At 39.3% G+C, this 22048-nt stretch overlaps 1 protein-coding gene across 1 annotated transcript in view; it reads left to right on the top strand.

Annotated features, from left to right (window-relative positions):
- The window catches only part of LOC132549215 (protein scribble homolog), a 131529-nt gene that overhangs the window by 83575 nt on the left and 25906 nt on the right, over positions 1 to 22048 (top strand). Inside the window, exons 31-35 of the mRNA XM_060213132.1 lie at positions 1742 to 1834; positions 3245 to 3319; positions 15649 to 15748; positions 18882 to 18938; positions 19393 to 19495. Coding sequence (XP_060069115.1) covers positions 1742 to 1834; positions 3245 to 3319; positions 15649 to 15748; positions 18882 to 18938; positions 19393 to 19495 — 428 coding nt within the window. The remainder of the gene's footprint in view (positions 1 to 1741; positions 1835 to 3244; positions 3320 to 15648; positions 15749 to 18881; positions 18939 to 19392; positions 19496 to 22048) is intronic.

The raw sequence follows: 22048 nt of genomic DNA, 5'->3' as shown, positions 1-22048 counted from the left end.
TTGGGGGAGGTTATTCATATGACATATATGTATAATAACAGGAGTTTGAAATAGAGCTGATACTGCTCTGATTTTAGAAACTTCCTCTAACAAGGATTTTATTCTGTCAGAAAAAAAGCTAATGGGTCTCTATGGTTTGGGACAATATCAGAAAATATGTGTTTAAACCCATTACTCTTCAGCAATAAAGTTCACGAAGGTTCAATGCATCTACTTGTCTGAATAGAAATGGAGAGAAGCCATCATGCATCTTCTTTGTATTGGATAAGTTGTATAGGAGATGTTACCCTCGAGTATGCAGGAAGTATGACTTATACATGTCGACGGATTTCATCGTCGGAAAGGGCTTATACATGTCAACGGATTTCACCCAAGGGAGGGCTTATACATGTCCACGGATTTCACCTCAGGGAAGGCTTATATATGTCAACGGATTTCACCCCTAGGGCGGGCTTATACATGTTACCGGATTTCGCCTCAGGGGCGGCTGATACATGTCAATGGATTTCACCCCAGAGAGGGCTTATACATGTTGACAGATTACACTCCAGGGAGGGCTTATACATGTTGACAGTTTTGGCCCGACAAAGGGCTTATACATGTCAACGGATTTCGCTCAAGGGAAGGCTGATACATGTCGACAGATTTCTCTCCAGGGAGGGCTTATACTTGTCAACGGATTTTGCTCAAGGGAGGGCTGATACATGTCAACAGATTTCTCTCCAGGGAGGGCTTATACTTGTCGACAGAATTCACCCTCGAAAGGGCTTATTCATGTTAACAGATTTCACCCCAGGGCAGGCTGATACAAGTCAACAGATTTCGTCTCAGGGAGGGCTTATTCATGTCGATGGATTTTTCCCCAGGGAGGGCTTATACATGTCGACAAATTTCGCCTCGGAAGGGCTTACACATGTTGACGGATTTCGCCCCATGGAGGGCTTATACATGTCAATGAATTTCGCCCCAGGGAGAGCTTATTCATGTCAACAAATTTTGCCCCAGGGAGAGCTTATTCATGTCAACAAATTTTGCCCCAGGGAGGGCTTATACATGTTGACGGATTTTGCTCAAGGGATGGCTTATACATGTCAACAGATTTCGCCCCAGGCAGAGCTTGGTTAGGGGGATGTTAACTATAATCATTCTTGTCTTGTATTTATGACTAATTTCTCATTGCTTTATCTCCCTGCACCCAACATCAGTTGTGTAGGTTACTTTTGCTATAGAGATTGTTTAAACTGATTGTATCATTTGCAGTAGATTACCTTGAACTGCATGATTTAAAATTCAAGGTCAAATTAAAATTGAAACCACATTAACATAAAATTTCAGACTGCTTTGCTAGAACTTCTAATTGCATGAACTTAATGTTTGTTGTTTTCACTGATGCCAGAGTAGAGATATTTACATTAACAGTATGTGATGCTGAAACAATCTAATTTTCAGTCTGGATAAAGGTACAAACATTGGGGACTTGTACTTCACAAAACATTTCAGTAAATTAATCCTACATATATAATACTAAAACGGATATTTGTTCAGGAAAAATATTGTTAAAAAATACAGGTAAGCAAATCTTCATATCTGGTAAATGAGAATTTATTTCACAAACTCCAAAAGATATACATGTATTACTAACTGTTGTAATTATAATGTGGGGTGGGGACTCTCTTATAAGATTCCTAGAATAGCTCTTGTTTTTATACCATAGTTATGTTTAGTTGATGTTCTTTCCCAGAACAAGCTGTTAAAGGAAAGAGAAGAAGCGTTGAAGGAAGAAAATCAATTACCTGACAACAACCAGAATACAGAAATCAGCACCTCTACTCTAGTAAGTTGTAAACCAGAATACAGAAATCAGCACCTCTACTCTAGTAAGTTGTAAACCAGAATACAGAAATCAGCACCTCTACTCTAGTAAGTTGTAAACCAGAATACAGAAATCAGCACCTCTACTCTAGTAAGTTGTAAACCAGAATATAGAAATCAGCACCTCTACTCTAGTAAGTTGTAAACCAGAATACAGAAATCAGCACCTCTACTCTAGTAAGTTGTAAACCAGAATATAGAAATCAGCACCTCTACTCTAGTAAGTTGTAAACCAGAATATAGAAATCAGCACCTCTACTCTAGTAAGTTGTAAACCAGAATATAGAAATCAGCACCTCTACTCTAGTAAGTTGTAAACCAGAATACAGAAATCAGCACCTCTACTCTAGTAAGTTGTAAACCAGAATACAGAAATCAGCACCTCTACTCTAGTAAGTTGTAAACCAGAATACAGAAATCAGCACCTCTACTCTAGTAAGTCGTAAACCAGAATATAGAAATCAGCACCTCTACTCTAGTAAGTTGTAAACCAAAATATAGAAATCAGCACCTCTACTCTAGTAAGTTGTAAACCAGAATACAGAAATCAGCACCTCTACTCTAGTAAGTTGTAAACCAGAATACAGAAATCAGCACCTCTACTCTAGTAAGTTGTAAACCAGAATACAGAAATCAGCACCTCTACTCTAGTAAGTTGTAAACCAGAATACAGAAATCAGCACCTCTACTCTAGTAAGTTGTAAACCAGAATACAGAAATCAGCACCTCTACTCTAGTAAGTTGTAAACCAGAATATAGAAATCAGCACCTCTACTCTAGTAAGTTGTAAACCAGAATATAGAAATCAGCACCTCTACTCTAGTAAGTTGTAAACCAGAATATAGAAATCAGCACCTCTACTCTAGTAAGTTGTAAACCAGAATACAGAATTCTGTACTTCTACACTTAAAAGTTGTTAACGAAGTTGTTAAAGATTTAACTTTGAATGAAAAAGAAAATTGTAACTTGTTAGTAATGATGATTAATATAGCAAGTTGAAGAACAGATTTACAAAATACTTGATTCTTAAAAATGATCCAGTAAAGATTTTTGTGAAATCATTAGCAGATAGGCATTGTGTTCAACTTGTATTCATATTCCGCAATGGGCAACAAAGTAATTATTCATATTTAACAATAATTTGTTAGAAGATGATAAATGTCAGTCTTAACTTGATCAGGAGATTCTTCCTTGGTATATCATTGTTTCCGATGTTTTACCTACAATAAAGTGCTGTGCATTATGTTTAAGGAATCTGTCTCTTGTCCTTGTTTTGATTTGTGACAGTGAAATGTAAACACAATGATTTGAGACATTGTTAGTAAGATTTTGTCTCCAGAAAATATTGATAAGCTACAAAATTAATTTATAGACCTCAGAAACTGTGATGAAACAAGTGCCTCAGGAAAAGCCACCGGTCGCCAAAAAACCGGATGTCGTCCCTGTGGTAAGTACTCACCAATAGCTACTTCACTCTCTTCTCTACCACGAACATCTGGTATACTAGCCTAAGACAACCTTTTCCATCATCATCATCGTCGTCGTCGTCATCAACGGGCCTTTTTGGGTTCTCACTCATTTACACTGCTTCATCACTAACCCTCTTGCTTGTTGCCTTTGGTTATCTTCTTTGTGTTGACATTGCTTAAAATGTAACATTTTTAGCCCACCATCTTGATGGTGGGTTATTCAAATCGCCCTGCGTCCGTGGTCCGTCATCCGTCCGTCCGTCCGTCCGTAAACAATTCTTGTTACCGCTATTTCTGGAAAAGTACTGGATGGATCTTTCTCAAATTTCATATGCAGGTTCCCCTTGGTCCCTAGTTGTGCATTGTACCTTTTTTGAACTGATTCGAATTCAAGATGGCGGACAGGTGGCCATCTTGGATTTTGGAAGTAAAAGTTTGTTACCGCTATTTCTGGAAAAGTACTGGATGGATCTTTCTCAAATTTCATATGCAATTTCCCCTTGGTCCCAAGTTGTGCATTGTACCTTTTTTGGACTGATTCGAATTCAAGATGGCCAACAGGCAGCCATCTTGGATTTTGGAAGTAAAAGTTTGTAACTGCTATTTCTTGGAAAGTACTGGATGGATCTTTCTCAAATTTCACATGCAGTTTCCCCTTGGTCCCTTGTTGTGCATTGTACCTTTTTTGGACTGATTCGAATTCAAGATGGCAGACAGGTGGCCATCTTGGATTTTGAATGTAAAAGTTTGTTACTGCTATTTCTTGGAAAGTACTGGATGGATCTTTCTCAAATTTCATATGCAGGTTCCCTTTGATTCCAAGTTTTGCTTTATACCTTTTTGACAGGCAGCCATCTTGGATTTTGAGAGTAAAATCTTGTTACTGCTATATCTGAGGAAGTCCAGGATGGATCCTTCTGATATTTCATAGATATTGGTTTCCCTTGGTCCCTAGTTGTGCATTGTACCTTTTTTGGACTGATTTGAAATCAAGGTGGCCCACAGGCAGCCATCTTGGATGTCGACAGTAATACAGCACAAGCATATTGTCCATTATCCACCTGTAACTGACTGCTATCTAATAATACTTTGGGATCTTTTTCAAATGATATTTGCTAATAGGTACTTAATAAAAATATCTTGTACCATCATTGAGTACATTCAATGAAGACCAGTTCATGAACATTTACAACACCTGTAACAAACAAACAAAAAATAAACAAAACTTCAAAACTGAAAACAGATCCTCAAATGGTGGGCGCCAAGATCACTCAGGGATCTCTTGTTCATATCTTCCCATTCCCTGTCTGTACTCTCTGATATCTACCCATCCCCTCTCTGTACTCTCTGATATCTACTCATCCCCTGTATGTACTCTCTGATATCTACCCATCCCCTGTCTGTACTCTCTGATATCTACCCATCCCCTTTCTGTACTCTCTGATATCTACCCATCCCCTCTCTGTACTCTCTGATATCTACCCATCCCCTGTCTGTACTCTCTGATATCTACCCATCCCCTGTCTGTACTCTCTGATATCTACCCATCCCCTGTCTGTACTCTCTGATATCTCCATCCCCTGTCTGTCTCTGATATCTACCCATCCCCTGTCTATACTCTCTGATATCTACCCATCCCCTGTCTGTACTCTCTGATATCTACCCATCCCCTGTCTGTACTCTCTGATATCTACCCATCCCCTGTCTATACTTTCTGATATCTACCCATCCCCTGTCTATACTCTCTGATATCTACCCATCCCCTGTCTGTACTCTCTGATATCTACCCATCCCCTGTCTATACTCTCTGATATCTACCCATCCCCTGTCTATACTCTCTGATATCTACCCATCCCCTGTCTATACTCTCTGATATCTACCCATCCCCTGTCTATACTCTCTGATATCTACCCATCCCTTGTCTATACTCTCTGATATCTACCCATCCCTTGTCTATACTCTCTGATATCTACCCATCCCTTGTCTATACTCTCTGATATCTACCCATCCCCTGTCTGTACTCTCTAATATCTACCTGACCCCTGTCTGTACTCTCTGATATCTACCCATCCCCTGTCTATACTCTCTGATATCTACCCATCCCCTGTCTGTACTCTCTGATATCTACCTGACCCCTGTCTGTACTCTCTGATATCTACCTGACCCCTGTCTATACTCTCTGATATCTACCCATCCCCTGTCTGTACTCTCTGATATCTACCCATCCCCTTTCTGTACTCTCTGATATCTACCCATCCCCTCTCTGTACTCTCTGATATCTACCCATCCCCTCTCTGTACTCTCTGATATCTACCCATCCCCTGTCTATACTCTCTGATATCTACCCATCCCCTGTCTGTACTTTCTGATATCTACCCATCCCCAGTCTATACTCTCTGATATCTACCCATCCCCTTTCTGTACTCTCTGATATCTACCCATCCCCTTTCTGTACTCTCTGATATCTACCCATCCCCTCTCTGTACTCTCTGATATCTACCCATCCCCTCTCTGTACTCTCTGATATCTACCCATCCCCTGTCTGTACTCTCTGATATCTACCCATCCCCTTTCTGTACTCTCTGATATCTACCCATCCCCTCTCTGTACTCTCTGATATCTACCCATCCCCTCTCTGTACTCTCTGATATCTACCCATCCCCTGTCTGTACTCTCTGATATCTACCCATCCCCTGTCTGTACTCTCTGATATCTACCATCCCCTCTCCCCTGTCTGTACTCTCTGATATCTACCCATCCCCTGTCTATACTCTCTATACTCTCTGATATCTACCCATCCCCTTTCTGTACTCTCTGATATCTACCCATCCCCTGTCTGTACTCTCTGATATCTACCCATCCCCTGTCTATACTCTCTGATATCTCTACCCATGACTCTCTGATATCTACCCATCCCCTGTCTGTACTCTCTGATATCTACCCATCCCCTGTCTGTACTCTCTGATATCTACCCATCCCCTGTCTGTACTCTCTGATATCTACCCATCCCCTGTCTATACTCTCTGATATCTACCCATCCCCTGTCTATACTCTCTGATATCTACCCATCCCCTGTCTGTACTCTCTGATATCTACCCATCCCCTGTCTGTACTCTCTGATATCTACCCATCCCCTGTCTATACTCTCTGATATCTACCCATCCCCTGTCTGTACTCTCTGATATCTACCCATCCCCTGTCTATACTCTCTGATATCTACCCATCCCCTGTCTGTACTCTCTGATATCTACCCATCCCCTGTCTCTCTGATACTCTCTGATATCTACCCATCCCCTGTCTGTACTCTCTGATATCTACCCATCCCCTTTCTGTACTCTCTGATATCTACCCATCCCCTGTCTATACTCTCTGATATCTACCCATCCCCTGTCTGTACTCTCTGATATCTACCCATCCCCTGTCTATCTGTCTATACTCTCTGATATCTACCCATCCCCTTTCTGTACTCTCTGATATCTACCCATCCCCTGTCTATACTCTCTGATATCTACCCATCCCCTGTCTGTACTCTCTGATATCTACCCATCCCCTTTCTGTAATCTCTGATATCTACCCATCCCCTCTCTGTACTCTCTGATATCTACCTGACCCCTCTTTGTACTCTCTGATATCTACCTATCCCCTGTCTATACTCTCTGATATCTACCCATCCCCTTTCTGTACTCTCTGATATCTACCCATCCCCTGTCTGTACTCTCTGATATCTACCCATCCCCTGTCTGTACTCTCTGATATCTACCCATCCCCTGTCTGTACTTTCTGATATCTACCCATCCCGTGTCTATACTCTCTGATATCTACCCATCCCCGTCTATACTCTCTGATATCTTCCCATCCCCGTCTATACTCTCTGATATCTACCCATCCCCTGTCTGTACTCTCTGATATCTACCCATCCCCTGTCTGTACTCTCTGATATCTACCCATCCCCTTTCTGTACTCTCTGATATCTACCCATCCCCTTTCTGTACTCTCTGATATCTACCCATCCCCTGTCTATACTCTCTAATATCTACCTGACCCTTGTCTGTACTCTCTGATATCTACCCATCCCCTGTCTGTACTCTCTGATAGCTACCCATCCCCTGTCTGCACTCTCTGATATCTACCCATCCCCTTTCTGTACTCTCTGATATCTACCCATCCCCTGTCTGTACTCTCTGATATCTACCCATCCCCTGTCTATACTCTCTGATATCTACCTATCCCCTCTCTGTACTCTCTGATATCTACCCATCCCCTGTCTATACTCTCTGATATCTACCCATCCCCTTTCTGTACTCTCTGATATCTACCCATCCCCTCTCTGTACTCTCTGATATCTACATGACCCCTCTTTGTACTCTCTGATATCTACCCATCCCCGTCTATACTCTCTGATATCTACCCATCCCCTGTCTGTACTCTCTGATATCTACCCATCCCCTGTCTGTACTCTCTGATATCTACCCATCCCCTGTCTGTACTTTCTGATATCTACCCATCCCCTGTCTATACTCTCTGATATCTACCCATCCCCGTCTATACTCTCTGATATCTTCCCATCCCCGTCTATACTCTCTGATATCTACCCATCCCCTGTCTGTACTCTCTGATATCTACCCATCCCCTGTCTATACTCTCTAATATCTACCTGACCCCTGTCTGTACTCTCTAATATCTACCCATCCCCTGTCTGTACTCTCTGATATCTACCCATCCCCTGTCTATACTCTCTAATATCTACCTGACCCCTGTCTGTACTCTCTAATATCTACCTGACCCCTGTCTGTACTCTCTAATATCTACCTGACCCCTGTCTATACTCTCTAATATCTACCTGACCCCTGTCTGTACTCTCTAATATCTACCTGACCCCTGTCTGTACTCTCTGATATCTACCTGACCCCTGTCTGTACTCTCTGATATCTACCTGACCCCTGTCTGTACTCTCTGATATCTTCCTGACCCCTGTCTGTACTCTCTGATATCTTCCTGACACCTGTATGTACTTTCTGATCCCTGTTTGTATGCTACAATATCTCCCCGACCCCTTGTTGTATGCTACAATATCACCCCAACCCCTGTTCATATGATCCAATATATATATATATATATATATTATTCTCTACATTTCTTGATAAAATTTTATAAGGCTAGATATTTCCAATATTTCTTTGTGAATTTTTTTTAAGCCTAGAATTTTCTGTCCATTTATGAAGTAGTATCAAAAGCATGCCATTATTTATAGGGCCCAATTCAGCTCTCATTTGTCACCATTTGATGAATGCATCTTTTTTTTTTTTTTTTTATAATGTATCAGAGAATTGTAATTTTTGTTTGCTTTTGATTTCACAGTTGTTTGATTGATGCATGGAATTTTCTTTCAATCGTAAAAATATGTTATATTACTTTCTGAATTATACAAATATCACTAGTGCATGATATTCTGTTTAAGGGCTTTGTCTAGAATGTATGAATGGGATGGCAAGAGAAGGCCACTTTTAGGATGAAAAACAATACCCAGTGTTTCTGTAAATCTGTAATGTTCCTTGTCAGATTGAAAAAATATAGATATATAGATAATTTGAAAAATATAGTAAAATAAAGTGGTTTTTTTTGTTTTTGTTTTTTTTGTGAAATGGAAAGCATGTGTTCCTATTACCTTCTTTTTGAGGATGGAGTTGTATTGATAAAAACGTTCTACCAAAACAAAACAAAAAACAGATTAAAGAGTAACACATGCTGATAAATGGTTCTGTTATTTCAATGAAAAATATATTAATATTGCTTTATCCTTTATGTAAAACCACAAACCATCCAAAAAATTTTGAACGAAAAAAAATAAATTCTGGAAAAACGATCTCGGCCAGGTCTTTTCAAAGCAGCTAGAGAAAGCCCTGTTGATTACCTGAATGAATATTGATTGCAGATGTAAAGTAATGCATGGATTTTTCCGTTTTTCCTTGTTTTCTCTAACCTTATTTCCTATTAGCCTGCTCCAAAGCCAGTACTGCCTTCTAAGAGGCCACCAGTGCCGCCTAAACCCAGCCATATTGTTCGGCATGACGATAAAGCCTTCGCTATTGTCGATCCGGTTAAACAATCACGCTTACCGTCTGCTATCAAGGTAAAATGGCCGCTATTTACTTGGTCATAATAACATCCAGGTGTCTTTCTGTCTTGTCTGATTAATTGCAGTGTTCTTTCTGTCTTGTTTTTTGTTTTGTTTTTATGTTTTTATATGAGGGGGAGGGGGGGATGTGTGTTTAGAATAAAGTTTTATAAACAAATACACTATTCACTCCTTATCTAATCCTAAATGAAATTAAAAAAAAAAGATTCTGTTGTAAATCAAAATTTATCATCCAGTCTTTACGAGGGAATTTTTGACTCCACAAACATGTCAATTCTTCAAAGATAACTTTCAAAGACTGCATATTTTGAAAACTCACAATTACTTGTAAAGCTGATGCTGGTTTGAACAAATAATTAGGATTGCGACATTTATGATAAGCATTCTGACGCACAGAATAACAGCATTCTCTTTCAGTACAGGATTCTAACACTAATTACAACAAGCTTTTGAAACACGGCAAATTAACATTTTTAACAAAAATAACTAAATTAATTTGAAATCTGTTTAACAATATTTATCGCAACACTGAACTCAAAAGTACTGCATTATCAATTAGTTCATAGGGACAACCCATAAACTCTTGACTCAGATATTGACTCAAATGCAACTTCCAACTCAAATCAAGGGTTGACTCACATAACGTGTGACTCAAAATGAAGGGTTAACTGGCATGATATCTTATTTAAAATCCAGGGTTGACTTGCATAACCTGTGACTCAAAATCCAGGGTTGACTTGCATAACCTGTGACTCAAAATCCAGAGTTGTCTTACATAACCTGTGACTCAAAATCCAGAGTTGTCTTACATAACCTGTGACTCAAAATCCAGGGTTGACTTACATAACCTCTAACTAAGAAATGGGTATTAACTCACATATAACAACTGTCTAAAAATTAAGAGGTAAGCATGGACATAACCTCAGAATCAAAATTGACAGGTTGACCCACATCAAATTTCTGATACAAAATCAGAGGTTGGTGTGCCTAATCTTTCACTTGAAATCAGGAGGTTGACTCGCATATGACCTGTGACTCAAAAACAGATGATTAAATCACTTGACCTCTGACTCAAAGCAGGTGATTAACTCACATGACCTCTGACTCAAAATCAGAAGAGATAGGTGTTGGTTGAACTCTCATAACCTTATAACTTCTGACTTAAAAGTGGGGTAGACTCACACTTAACCATAGACACAAAATCACTAGTTTGACTCAAAACAAATCACTGAATTAGCATATGTTTATTTCATTTATTGTATAATGGTTGGATTAGACCCTGACTAATGTTTATTGTGAAAAGTCTTTTATACATTTTCAGTACTCGTCACTGACCGAGCCCATCAAGGCACATTATAAACATCTATAACTATATATATTTCAAGTGACTCCGTGATCTAATGCAGCAAGGTTCATTTTGAAATATATATACATTGTATGTATTTCAAGTGACTCCGTGACCTATTGCAGTCAGTTTTAAGTTGAAGTCTTCATTAACCACATACCATATTTAGGCTTCATGGCCATGGGTTTTGTGACCAATCACATTAGATTAGCACGGCATTGAAAATCACAAAATTGATTTCCATATGACTTAGTATTACTGCCTAGTGAAGAGACAAAGAGACACATGGTCTAGTGAGGTCACATGATCTTATCCCAGGATGTATTTCTATTCAATTAGTTGGTTTACAAATACAAGATAAAAGAAATTAACTTGTTCATGCTGACAGACACTGACACAAATATTTTCCACTACATCTGTCAGGAGGAAGTTAATTAGTTCTGACCAGATTTCAGTCTGATGAATATTTGTTTTAATTTACTCATTTCTAATTGAATTTATTATTAGAAAATGTTAAATATTTAATTTTGATTCCAATGATTTGATGTTAATTTTGTGTTTTGGTCTTTCTTTTATTAGCCCACCATCTATTCAAATAGATGGTGGGTTATTCAAATCACCCTGCGTCCGTGGTCCGTCGTCCGTCCGTAAACAATTCTTGTTACCGCTATTTCTGGAAAAGTACTGGATGGATCTTTCTCAAATTCCATATGCAGTTTCCCCTTGGTCCCTAGTTGTGCATTGTACCTTTTTTGGACAGATTCGAATTCAAGATGGCGGACAGGTGGCCATCTTGGATTTTGGATGTAAAAGTTTGTTACCGCTATTTCTTGGAAAGTACTGGATGGATCTTTCTCAAATTTCATATGCAGTTTCCCCTTGGTCCCTAGTTGTGCATTGTACCTTTTTTGGACTGATTCGAATTCAAGATGGCAGACAGGTGGCCATCTTGGATTTTGAATGTAAAAGTTTGTTACTGCTATTTCTTGGAAAGAACTGGATGGATCTTTCTCAAATTTCATATGCAGGTTCCCCTTGGTCACTAGTTGTGCATTGTACCTTTTTTGGACTGATTCGAATTCAAGATGGCAGACAGGTGGCCATCTTGGATTTTGAATGTAAAAGTTTGTTACTGCTATTTCTTGGAAAGAACTGGATGGATCTTTCTCAAATTTCATATGCAGGTTCCCTTTACTTCCAAGTTGTGCATTATACCTTTTTGGACTGATCCGAAATCAAGATGGCTAACAGGCAGCCATCTTGGATTTTGAGAGTAAAATCTTGTTACTGCTATATCTGAGGAAGTCCAGGATGGATCCTTCTGATATTTCATAGATATTGGTTTCCCTTGGTCCCTAGTTGTGCATTGTACCTTTTTTGGACTGATTTGAAATCAAGGTGGCCCACAGGCAGCCATCTTGGATGTCGACAGTAATACAGCACAAGCATATTGTCCATTATCCACCTGTAACTGACTGCTATCTAATAATACTTTGGGATCTTTTTCAAATGATATTTGCTGATAGGTGCTTAACAAAAATATCTTGTACCATCATTGAGTACATTCAATGAAGACCAGTTCATGAACATTTACAACACCTGTAACAAACAAACAAAAATCTTCAAGAACTGAAAACAGATCCTCAAATGGTGGGTGCCAAGATCCCTCTGGGATCTCTTGTTTCCAAATCCTTTTTGATAGAAAAGAATCACTGACTACCATTTTGTATAGTTTGGTAAGATTTAGGTAAACAGATAAACCTCCTTGTACTGTCAGCAAAGACTTGGCTGGTGTTACTTTATCATAGACAAGTGGTATTTTAGATTTATTACTTAAGTCTCCACTGGTGAAACCATGGGGGGTGGGTGGGGGAGTAAAGTTTTTTGTCCATTCATCCCTTCATTTGTGAAATCATGGGGGGAGTCTTGTTTTCTGTCCATCCATCCATCCCTTATCTGTAAAAATATGTGAATTTTATGGTTTCGTTTTTTTGTTGGATTCTCAGCAAACTTTTCAAACTTACCTTGGACAAGTTTAAATTTCAATTAGCTGATGTTTGTTTGTACTTTATTGAATGGCTTAAAAATATTTATTAAAAAATATGATGTTTTCAATATGGAACTCTGGATTGACTGAAAAAATAGGAATAATTTAATATTATGCTCTTATGTCAAATATTTATTTTTAAGAAAAAAACATCAAAAAGAGAAATATCTTAACAGATGTTCTGGTCCTATGTTGATAAGGAAATCAATATCATTGGCCACTCAGCATCATGTTAAAATCACAAGTCATTTTAGACATGATCCTGGTAACATTAGACTCATTCATTAAAATTCTTCAATCAGCTCCAAGTCTGACTCACACAAACGTTTAATTAGCTTTGTCTCCATGGTGATATTTACATTGATGGAAATACAAAATAAGGTGGTGCGTAAATGACAAATATATGTATGTTATCAATAAAGGTTAGAGTTTTTTGTCAAAATCACTTCTGAAAAATGAAAGATCTTAATTTTTTTTTTAAATAATAAATATATTTAGTGAATAGAAAAAGTATCATAAAAAAGGGTTTATTGAAAATTTGACACATAAATAGATGATGACAAGTGGGTGTGGTTAGGTTGAAAGGCAAGCTCCTAGTGTGTAGAAACAAAAATACTTCTAAGCTCCCAGGTTTAAGGAAAAGTTAAAAATCTGGTGTGTGGTAGGGTGACACACAAGCTCCTAGGGTGTGGTAGGGTGACACACAAGCTCCTAGTGTGTGGTAGAGTGACACACAAGCTCCTAGGGTGTATTAGGGTGACACACAAGCTCCTAGGGTGTGGTAGAGTGACACACAAGCTCCTAAGGTGTGGTAGAGTGACACACAATCTCCTAAGGTGTGGTAGAGTGACACACAAGCTCCTAGGGTGTGGTTATGGTAAAACACAAAGTCCTAGTGTGTGGTAGAGTGACACACAAGCTCCTGGGGTGCGGTAAAGTGACACACAAAGTCCTAGTGTGTGGTAGAGTGACACACAAGCTCCTGGGGTGCGGTAAAGTGACACACAAGGTCCTAGTGTGTGGTAGAGTGACACACAAGCTCCTAGGGTGTGGTAAAGTGACACACAAGCTCCTAGGTTGTGGTAGAGTGACACACAAACTCGTAGGGTGTGGTTTGGTTTCTTATATCACAAGTCAGTTTAGGTATTCCCACCCTAATGGACCACTTCTGGTTATAATCCCGACGAATGTCGATGTTTTATAGATCGTGAAGTTTCGGAAGTCAAAGAGTTGACGTTCATGCCCTTAATTTCAGGGCAGAAAAGGCAAAAAATATGCCTTCCTTACATCCTTTAATATCACAAGGCATTTTAAAACATGCTACTGCTGAAAATATTGCAGGCTCTGGCTTTAAACTTCCCACATCTAAAAAAAAATATTCAAAAGGGATAGTGAAGATGGTCTGAGAGCAATATTTGTGCAAAAGAACTGTAATGGACAGCCGCGGATCTCTTCTGCAAAGCGTGTTCTGGATTCTGTAATTATAAAGCTTGTTGAACTGTTTCAAAAGTAGGATAAAAAGGAGCTTTTTATATAGCTGTAACTGTAACACTTTTTTTGTGCAAAAAGGACTTGATTTCTTACTCGTTTTTGTTACATAATGAATTATGTGGTCATAATCTGGGTCAAGGTCAGAGGTCAAGGTAAGAAAATATCAGAAATAGTTAATTTTTATTACTATTCTACTTGTAGCCTTCAAAGAGTTTAGTATCTATAGTCTGTTAGGCCATGATGCTATTGTAAGCAATTTTTCTGAAATCTAATGAGTCATCGAAATTAAGGGGATAGGGGTATTAAATCTTAAAAATATCTAATTATATGTGGTAAAAGTTTCTAAAAGTTATTTGAAAATTTGCAGAAGGTGTGCCAGCAAGTATTTAAACAGATTTTTCATTTGAAAACTCTCTTGTCACACTCAGTTTACCTTACAAAGTGTCTTTGTCACTTTTCTAAGAGTGACAGCGAGGGTACCGATATAACACTTTTTCACATATCGTACATTGTATATGAATGTGATCTGAATAGCAGCTATTTTATTATTCATTGCTGTTATTATGGTATGTAAAAACACATGTTTTTGTTTGAAATTAAGTTTTTTATTGGGCATACACTAAATATTTTTTTTGTATCCAACCAGCATGCTATGTGACACCATTGAAGTACTTAAATTTTTGTTAGATGAAAAAAAACCTGTGGATAAATATGATCAGTAATGGAGTATACATTGTGATCTTTATAAATTAGGTGAAAATTTTTATTTTTGGTTTTGTCCCTAGTAAAAGGCTTTAAAGGCTGAATACCTTAACATAAAACAAAACATTTGAGACAGTTACAGATGATGAAGTGTTGATTTGTAGGAGGAAGATGCAGGTTTGTCAGAGGCTCTTTACTCCATTAGCTTTGAAATGTTGAATTTAAGTCACGTTCATTATGTCAATATTCTGCATAATAAACCTTTCTTAAAATTTGATTTATTACAAAAGTCAGCTGTTTATGTTTGCAGATGAAGATATTGTCGTATTTTTATAGAAATATTACCTTGAGTGATAAATTTTATTAAGTGAACAAATAATATGTATTTCATATGCTCAGACATTTTTGTCAGCAGTTTGCTTTAACTTTTTGTAAGTGATGGAGATGAATGTCTTTATTTTCTAAATAATGACATTGAATTGAGGTGAAACAGAAAGGTAAAAGCAAGCACACTGGTATTAGGATTGATATCTTCTAGGGTTAAGATTATGTCATATTTCAAATAAAGAAAATTCTATATTTTCAGACGAACCCAAAATTAAGTGAACCACAAAGGTCCTTTTCTCAGATGAAGAATTATTTTGAGAAAGAAATGCAAGAGACGACAACCGCCAATCAGCCTCCTTGTAAGTAGAGAAACCTCAAGAAACAGTTGATTGTGTTGGTCCAAACACCGGGGGAAAGTAGTTGATTGTGTTGGTCGCAGTACTGTAAGGAAAGTAGTACAATGTGTTGGTCCCAGTACTGTAGGGAAAGTAGTTGATTGTGTTGGTCCCAGTACTGTAGGGAAAGTAGTACAATGTGTTGTTCCCAGTACTGTAGGGAAAGTAGTTGGTTGTGTTGGTCCCAGTACTGTAGGGAAAGTAGTTGGTTGTGTTGGTCCCAGTACTGTAGGGAAAGTAGTTGGTTGTGTTGGTCCCAGTACTGTAGGGAAAGTAGTTGGTTGTGTTGGTCCCAGTACTGTAGGGAAAGTAGTTGATTGTGTTGGTCCCAGTACCAGAGGGAAAGTAGTACATTGTGTTGGTCCCAGTACTGAAGGGAAAGTAGTTGATTGTGTTGGTCCAAACACCGGGGGAAAGTAGTTGATTGTGTTGGTCCCAGTACTGTAGGGAAAGTAGTTGATTGTGTTGGTCCCAGTACTGTAGGGAAAGTAGATCATTGTGTTGGTCCCAGTACTGTAGGGAAAGTAGTTGATTGTGTTGGTCCCAGTACTTTAGGGAAAGTAGTTGGTTGTGTTGGTCCCAGTACTGTAGGGAAAGTAGATCATTGTGTTGGTCCCAGTACTGTAGGGAAAGTAGTTGATTGTGTTGGTCCCAGTACTGTAGGGAAAGTAGTTGGTTGTGTTGGTCCCAGTACTGTAGGGAAAGTAGTACATTGTGTTGGTCCCAGTACTGTAGGGAAAGTAGTACATTGTGTTGGTCCCAGTACTGTAGGGAAAGTAGTTGATTGTGTTGGTCCCAGTACTAGTACATTGTGTTGAAAGTAGTTGATTGTGTTGGTCCCAGTACTGTAGGGAAAGTAGTTGATTGTGTTGGTCCCAGTACTGTAGGGAAAGTAGATCATTGTGTTGGTCCCAGTACTGTAGGGAAAGTAGTTGATTGTGTTGGTCCCAGTACTGTAGGGAAAGTAGTTGGTTGTGTTGGTCCCAGTACTGTAGGGAAAGTAGATCATTGTGTTGGTCCCAGTACTGTAGGGAACGTAGTTGATTGTGTTGGTCCCAGTACTGTAGGGAAAGTAGTACATTGTGTTGGTCCCAGTACTGTAGGGAAAGTAGTTGATTGTGTTGGTCCCAGTAATGCAGGGAAAGTAGTACATTGTGTTGGTCCCAGTACTGTAGGGAAAGTAGTTGGTTGTGTTGGTCCCAGTACTGTAGGGAAAGTAGTTGGTTGTGTTGGTCCCAGTACTGTAGGGAAAGTAGTTGATTGTGTTGGTCCCAGTACTGTAGGGAAAGTAGTTGATTGTGTTGGTCCCAGTACTGTAGGGAAAGTAGTACATTGTAATGGTCCCAGTACTGTAGGGAAAGTAGTTGATTGTGTTGGTCCCAGTACTGTAGGGAAAGTAGTACATTGTGTTGGTCCCAGTACCAGAGGGAAAGTAGTTGGTTGTGTTGGTCCCAGTACCAGAGGGAAATAGATCGACTATTGACTGAGGTTAGTGGCATGAAATAACTGTTGTTATCTGTATTATTAAAAATAACCAGATTAACAATCGAAAATACTGAATTTATGTTCACATGGAGAGTTAGTTAACATTTACCCATTTGTCTCAGCCTACGTGTAATTGTCAAATTCTGCACAGTTTTAAAAAGTTTGACTTTATAATAGTCTCTTAACTAGTGTTTCTATCAATTTTTTTTTTTTTTTCTTTTTTAACAATCGTGACTACCGTAAATTTTCGCCTATAGTGCGCACTTTTTCAAGCTAAAACTGTCCTGTCAAAAGGGGGGTGCGCATTATACGCAGGAACATGCCATTCTTGGGGTTATCATTCCCGAGTTCTGTGTCCACCATATTGGATTGCCTCCCTTCACATAGTTGCATGTAAAATTGTTGGTCTTACATGATGGTTTGGAGATAAAAACAACAAAAAAATAAAATAAAATCAATTTCAAATGTTTTAATCATCGGCCATTCACGCTAGCATGACGGTGAATCTAATTTTTTTTTTTTTTTTTTTATCGTTTCCCGTCGTTCGGTTGGTCAGGGCTATAGTATATAGTAGTGTCTGAATTTCTGCCTCATTTTGATGATGTATCTGTGGAATTCAATGTGTCCGGAAGTTTTTGGGCGATTGTCGTTCTGTTCATAAATTGGACAGCCCATCCCACCGATCCCAAAGTCGGTGACCCCATGACCTCTCTTGATCTGCATGGCCCACACGCGCAGTTCTGTTGTACTGGCAGCGATGCCGACATCTGGGCGATCGCATACAAAGTTGAACAGCTCTTTCTCCATTTCTGGGTGTTTCGCTGTCGCACCTATGTCAGCCCTTCTGGTTAGTGGTTGGGACTTTAGACGGTCTTTTTTTTCTTCCGTGCCTTGATATTTCACTCTGAAATGTCGAAGTGGCGACCGGCGGCACGAAACTCAAGTCTCTCGGCGTAGTCAAATGGCATTCGCAGTTTCCCCATGTCGAAGTCGGTGTAAACAATCTATAATTAAGTACCTTTGGATAGCGCGGTAGGTACAGATATGGGGACAAGGTATGATTGAAACTTTTCAGACTGTTAAAACAACATCGTTTCTGAGCAATAGTACGCGTTCAGGCGAAGCCGGGTGTCATCAATCTCCTCATACTCAACGTGTTTGTTACCTGTTAAGAACTGTTAATTATCCAGTTAGCCAAGCCTTTCATGCTTGTTAAGTCAGGCACCTGAGTGAATTTTCTCAGAAATTATAGGAAGAATCTTTCTCAAATTATTTATGTAGGTGTCCCTGTGTTTGTCCACATTCATATTTCTGGGCTGATTGGATTTTGACAGTTGGAGATTGTAAGAAATATTTCTATAAGTAGGATTCTTTTTCCTGATAGGTGTTATTGTATGATTAATTCAACAAATAATGGAAAAAATAGAACCGATCCGAGTCCCACAATAAAAATTAAACAATGATAAGCTAAACGGTTTCTCTTGGATCTATTATTTTAAGATACAATGGAATGTGATCAGCTGGCCCACTTTGTTAATTTCATGTACTAACGGCCGAGTAGTAAAGATAACTTGAATTATTAAACATATTAGTGCTGTTTATCTTCTTCCAGCCAAACAGTTCAGCTACCTATCAGAACACGAGTTGGAACGGATGAAGATGGAGGAAGGTAAGTTGTAAGGTTTTTAATGTAAAGTAACCACTTGGAAACCTTAATACTATTGAAGGATGTCTAGAGATTTAACAGAAACGTAGAAACTTGAGACAAAGATTGATACCTCTCTTCAGATGTAATAGAATGTCTGGAGATTTTACAGAAACTTAGAAACTTGTGAGACAAAGATTGATACCTCTCTTCAGATGTTATTATGAATTAGATCTCAAAATTTTAACCATAATTCTTATTTCAGCCCTTCCTAAAAATGTTTTTGAATTGTGTCAATGAATCGTTCATATTAAAAATTATGTAATAACAATGGATTGAAGAAATAGTAGCATCATAAACAGCAATGAGTGTTTTCAAAAGTTTCATGCCAGTTTGATGTCAAAGAACAAAAAAAAGAAGATATTATCGCTTCATTGTTGTTGCAGTTCACTTCTTTATAGCAGCATTATTATTGCAGAGAAAAAAGCCAACAGCATGTCTAAAGAGGAACTCCTGTCCAGTGTTACCGGCAATGTAGGCAGTTCTTCACAAGAACAGGAGTACAACCAAGTGCTTTCCAGGTAGACCTCTAGGGGGTACCACTGTCTATAGATAAGACCAGACCACTCGGGGCACCACTGTCTATAGATCAGACAAGACCACTAGGGGGCACCACTGTCGTTATAGATCAGACCAGACCACTAGGGGGCATCACTGTCAATAGATCAGACCAGACCACTCGGGGCACCACTGTCTATAGATCAGACCAGACCTCTAGAGGGTACCATTGTCTATAGATCAGACCGAACCACTAGTGGCACCACTGTTGTTATAGATCAGACCAGACTTCAAGGGGGCATCATTGTCTTTAAATCAGAACAGACCACTAGGGGGCACCAGTGTCTGTTGATCAGACCAAACCACACGGGGGTACCATTGTCTATAGATCAGACCAGACCTTAGGGGGCATCGTCGTCTATAGATCAGACCAGACCACAAGGGGGCACCACTATCTATAGATAAGACCAGACCACTAGGGGGCATCACTGTCAATAGATCAGACCAGACCACTCGGGGCACCACTGTCTATAGATCAGACCAGACCTCTAGAGGGTACCATTGTCTATAGATCAGACCAAACCACTAGTGGCACCACTGTTGTTATAGATCAGACCAAACTACAAGGGAGCATCATTGTCTTTAAATCAAAACAGACCACTAGAGGGCACCAGTGTCTGTAGATCAGACCAAACCACACGGGGGTACCATTGTCTATAGATCAGACCAGACCACTAGGGGGCATCATTGTCTATAGATCAGACCAGACCACTAAGGGGCACCACTATCTATAGATCAGACCAGACCACTAGGGGGCACCAGTGTTGTTATAGATCAGATCAGACCACTAGGGGGCACCACTGTCATTATCGATTAGACCAGACCAATATGGGGCACCACTTTCTATAGATCAGACCAGACCTTTAGAGGCACCACTGTCTATAGATCACACCAGACCACTAGTGGGCACCACTGTTGTTCAAGATCTCACCAGACTACTAGGGGGCACCACTATCTATAGATCAGACCTGACCACTAGGGGGCACCACTGTCTAGAGATCACACCAGACCATGAGGAGGCACCACTGTCTTCATAGATCAGACCAGACCACTAGGGGGCATCACTGTCTATAGATCAGACCAGACCACTAGGGGGCACCAGTGTCTAGATCAGACCAGACCACTAGGGGGCACTATTGTCATTATAGATTAGACCAGACCACTAGGGGGCACCAGTGTTGTTATAGATCAGATCAGACCACAAGGGGGCACCACTGTCATTATAGATCAGACCTGACCACTAGGGGGCACCACTGTCTAGATATCACACCAGACCATGAGGAGGCACCACTGTCTTCATAGATCAGACCAGACCACTAGGGGGCACCAGTGTCTATAGATCAGACCAGACCACTAGGGGGCACTATTGTCATTATAGATCAGACCAGACCACTAGGGGGCACCACTGTCTAGAGATCACACCAGACCATGAGGAGGCACCACTGTCTTCATAGATCAGACCAGACCACTAGGGGGCACCAGTGTCTATAGATCAGACCAGACCACTAGGGGGCACTATTGTCATTATAGATTAGACCAGACCACTAGGGGGCACCAGTGTTGTTATAGATCAGATCAGACCACAAGGGGGCACCACTGTCATTATAGATCAGACTAGACCACTAGGGGGCACCAGTGTTGTTAAAGATCAGATCAGACCACTTTATGACACCACTGTCTGATTAGATCAGAATACAAAAGAATGAGTTAATTTTAAGGTCACAAGTTATTGTCCTTTGTATTTAATCCATCACCCACAACTGCAAATTTTTTGAGAAAAATACCTGTCCATTGTGAGAGGTACAAAATGAATCTGGTTTTGACATCCAATATTCAAAGTTATACAGCGCTTATTACTATACATGTATTTATCTAAATTTAAGAAACACCTTTCAATTATTTGCCCTCTATTTCAACTGCAAACTTTCAAAACAAAGTGATTTTTGTTCTGGATACCAGAGAATCTTACTGTGGTCTGTGATCAGGTGAAGCATGTTGAATGTGACCTTGTGCATGGTTAATTATGTTTCTGTCAAACTGATAGAAATGGTGCATTGAATGTTGATAACCAAAATGTGACCTTATTAACAAAACAGGATGAGCACATTCCATCTAACCAGGAAAATTCTCATGTTATCTGTAATGCTGTTTTATTAAAGGTTGGGATTAGTTTTAAAAATATTGAGACAAAAGGAGATAAAATAGATTGTAACAATTAGTCAATAATAGTTTTTAAAGCAGCGATGTTTACCAAGCTGTTTATAAGATCAAACTTAATTACCCTGGCCACAAGGTTTGTCAAAAGTGGCTTTTTTGATCTTTTTAAAAAAATTCATATGATTTGGCTGGTTTGTTGATGAAGTAATTTGAATGAATTGTGATGTTAGATTTAAAATGGAGCTAACAAAAATTTGAAGATTATGTTTATTTAGTGGTAATGTAATTATCGGCTAACAATAATTTCAGTCCAGTGGTAAGAATAAAAAGCAGGCGATGGATTCATGTTGATAAATGAA

Source organism: Ylistrum balloti, unplaced genomic scaffold, assembly GCF_031769215.1.
Source record: "Ylistrum balloti isolate Yb309-2 unplaced genomic scaffold, AGI_CSIRO_Ybal_v1 Utg370050, whole genome shotgun sequence".
NCBI classification, from domain to species: Eukaryota; Metazoa; Mollusca; class Bivalvia; order Pectinida; family Pectinidae; genus Ylistrum; species Ylistrum balloti.
The sequence above is the reverse complement of the archived record's forward strand: the minus strand, read 5'-3'. Positions and strand labels throughout refer to the sequence as shown.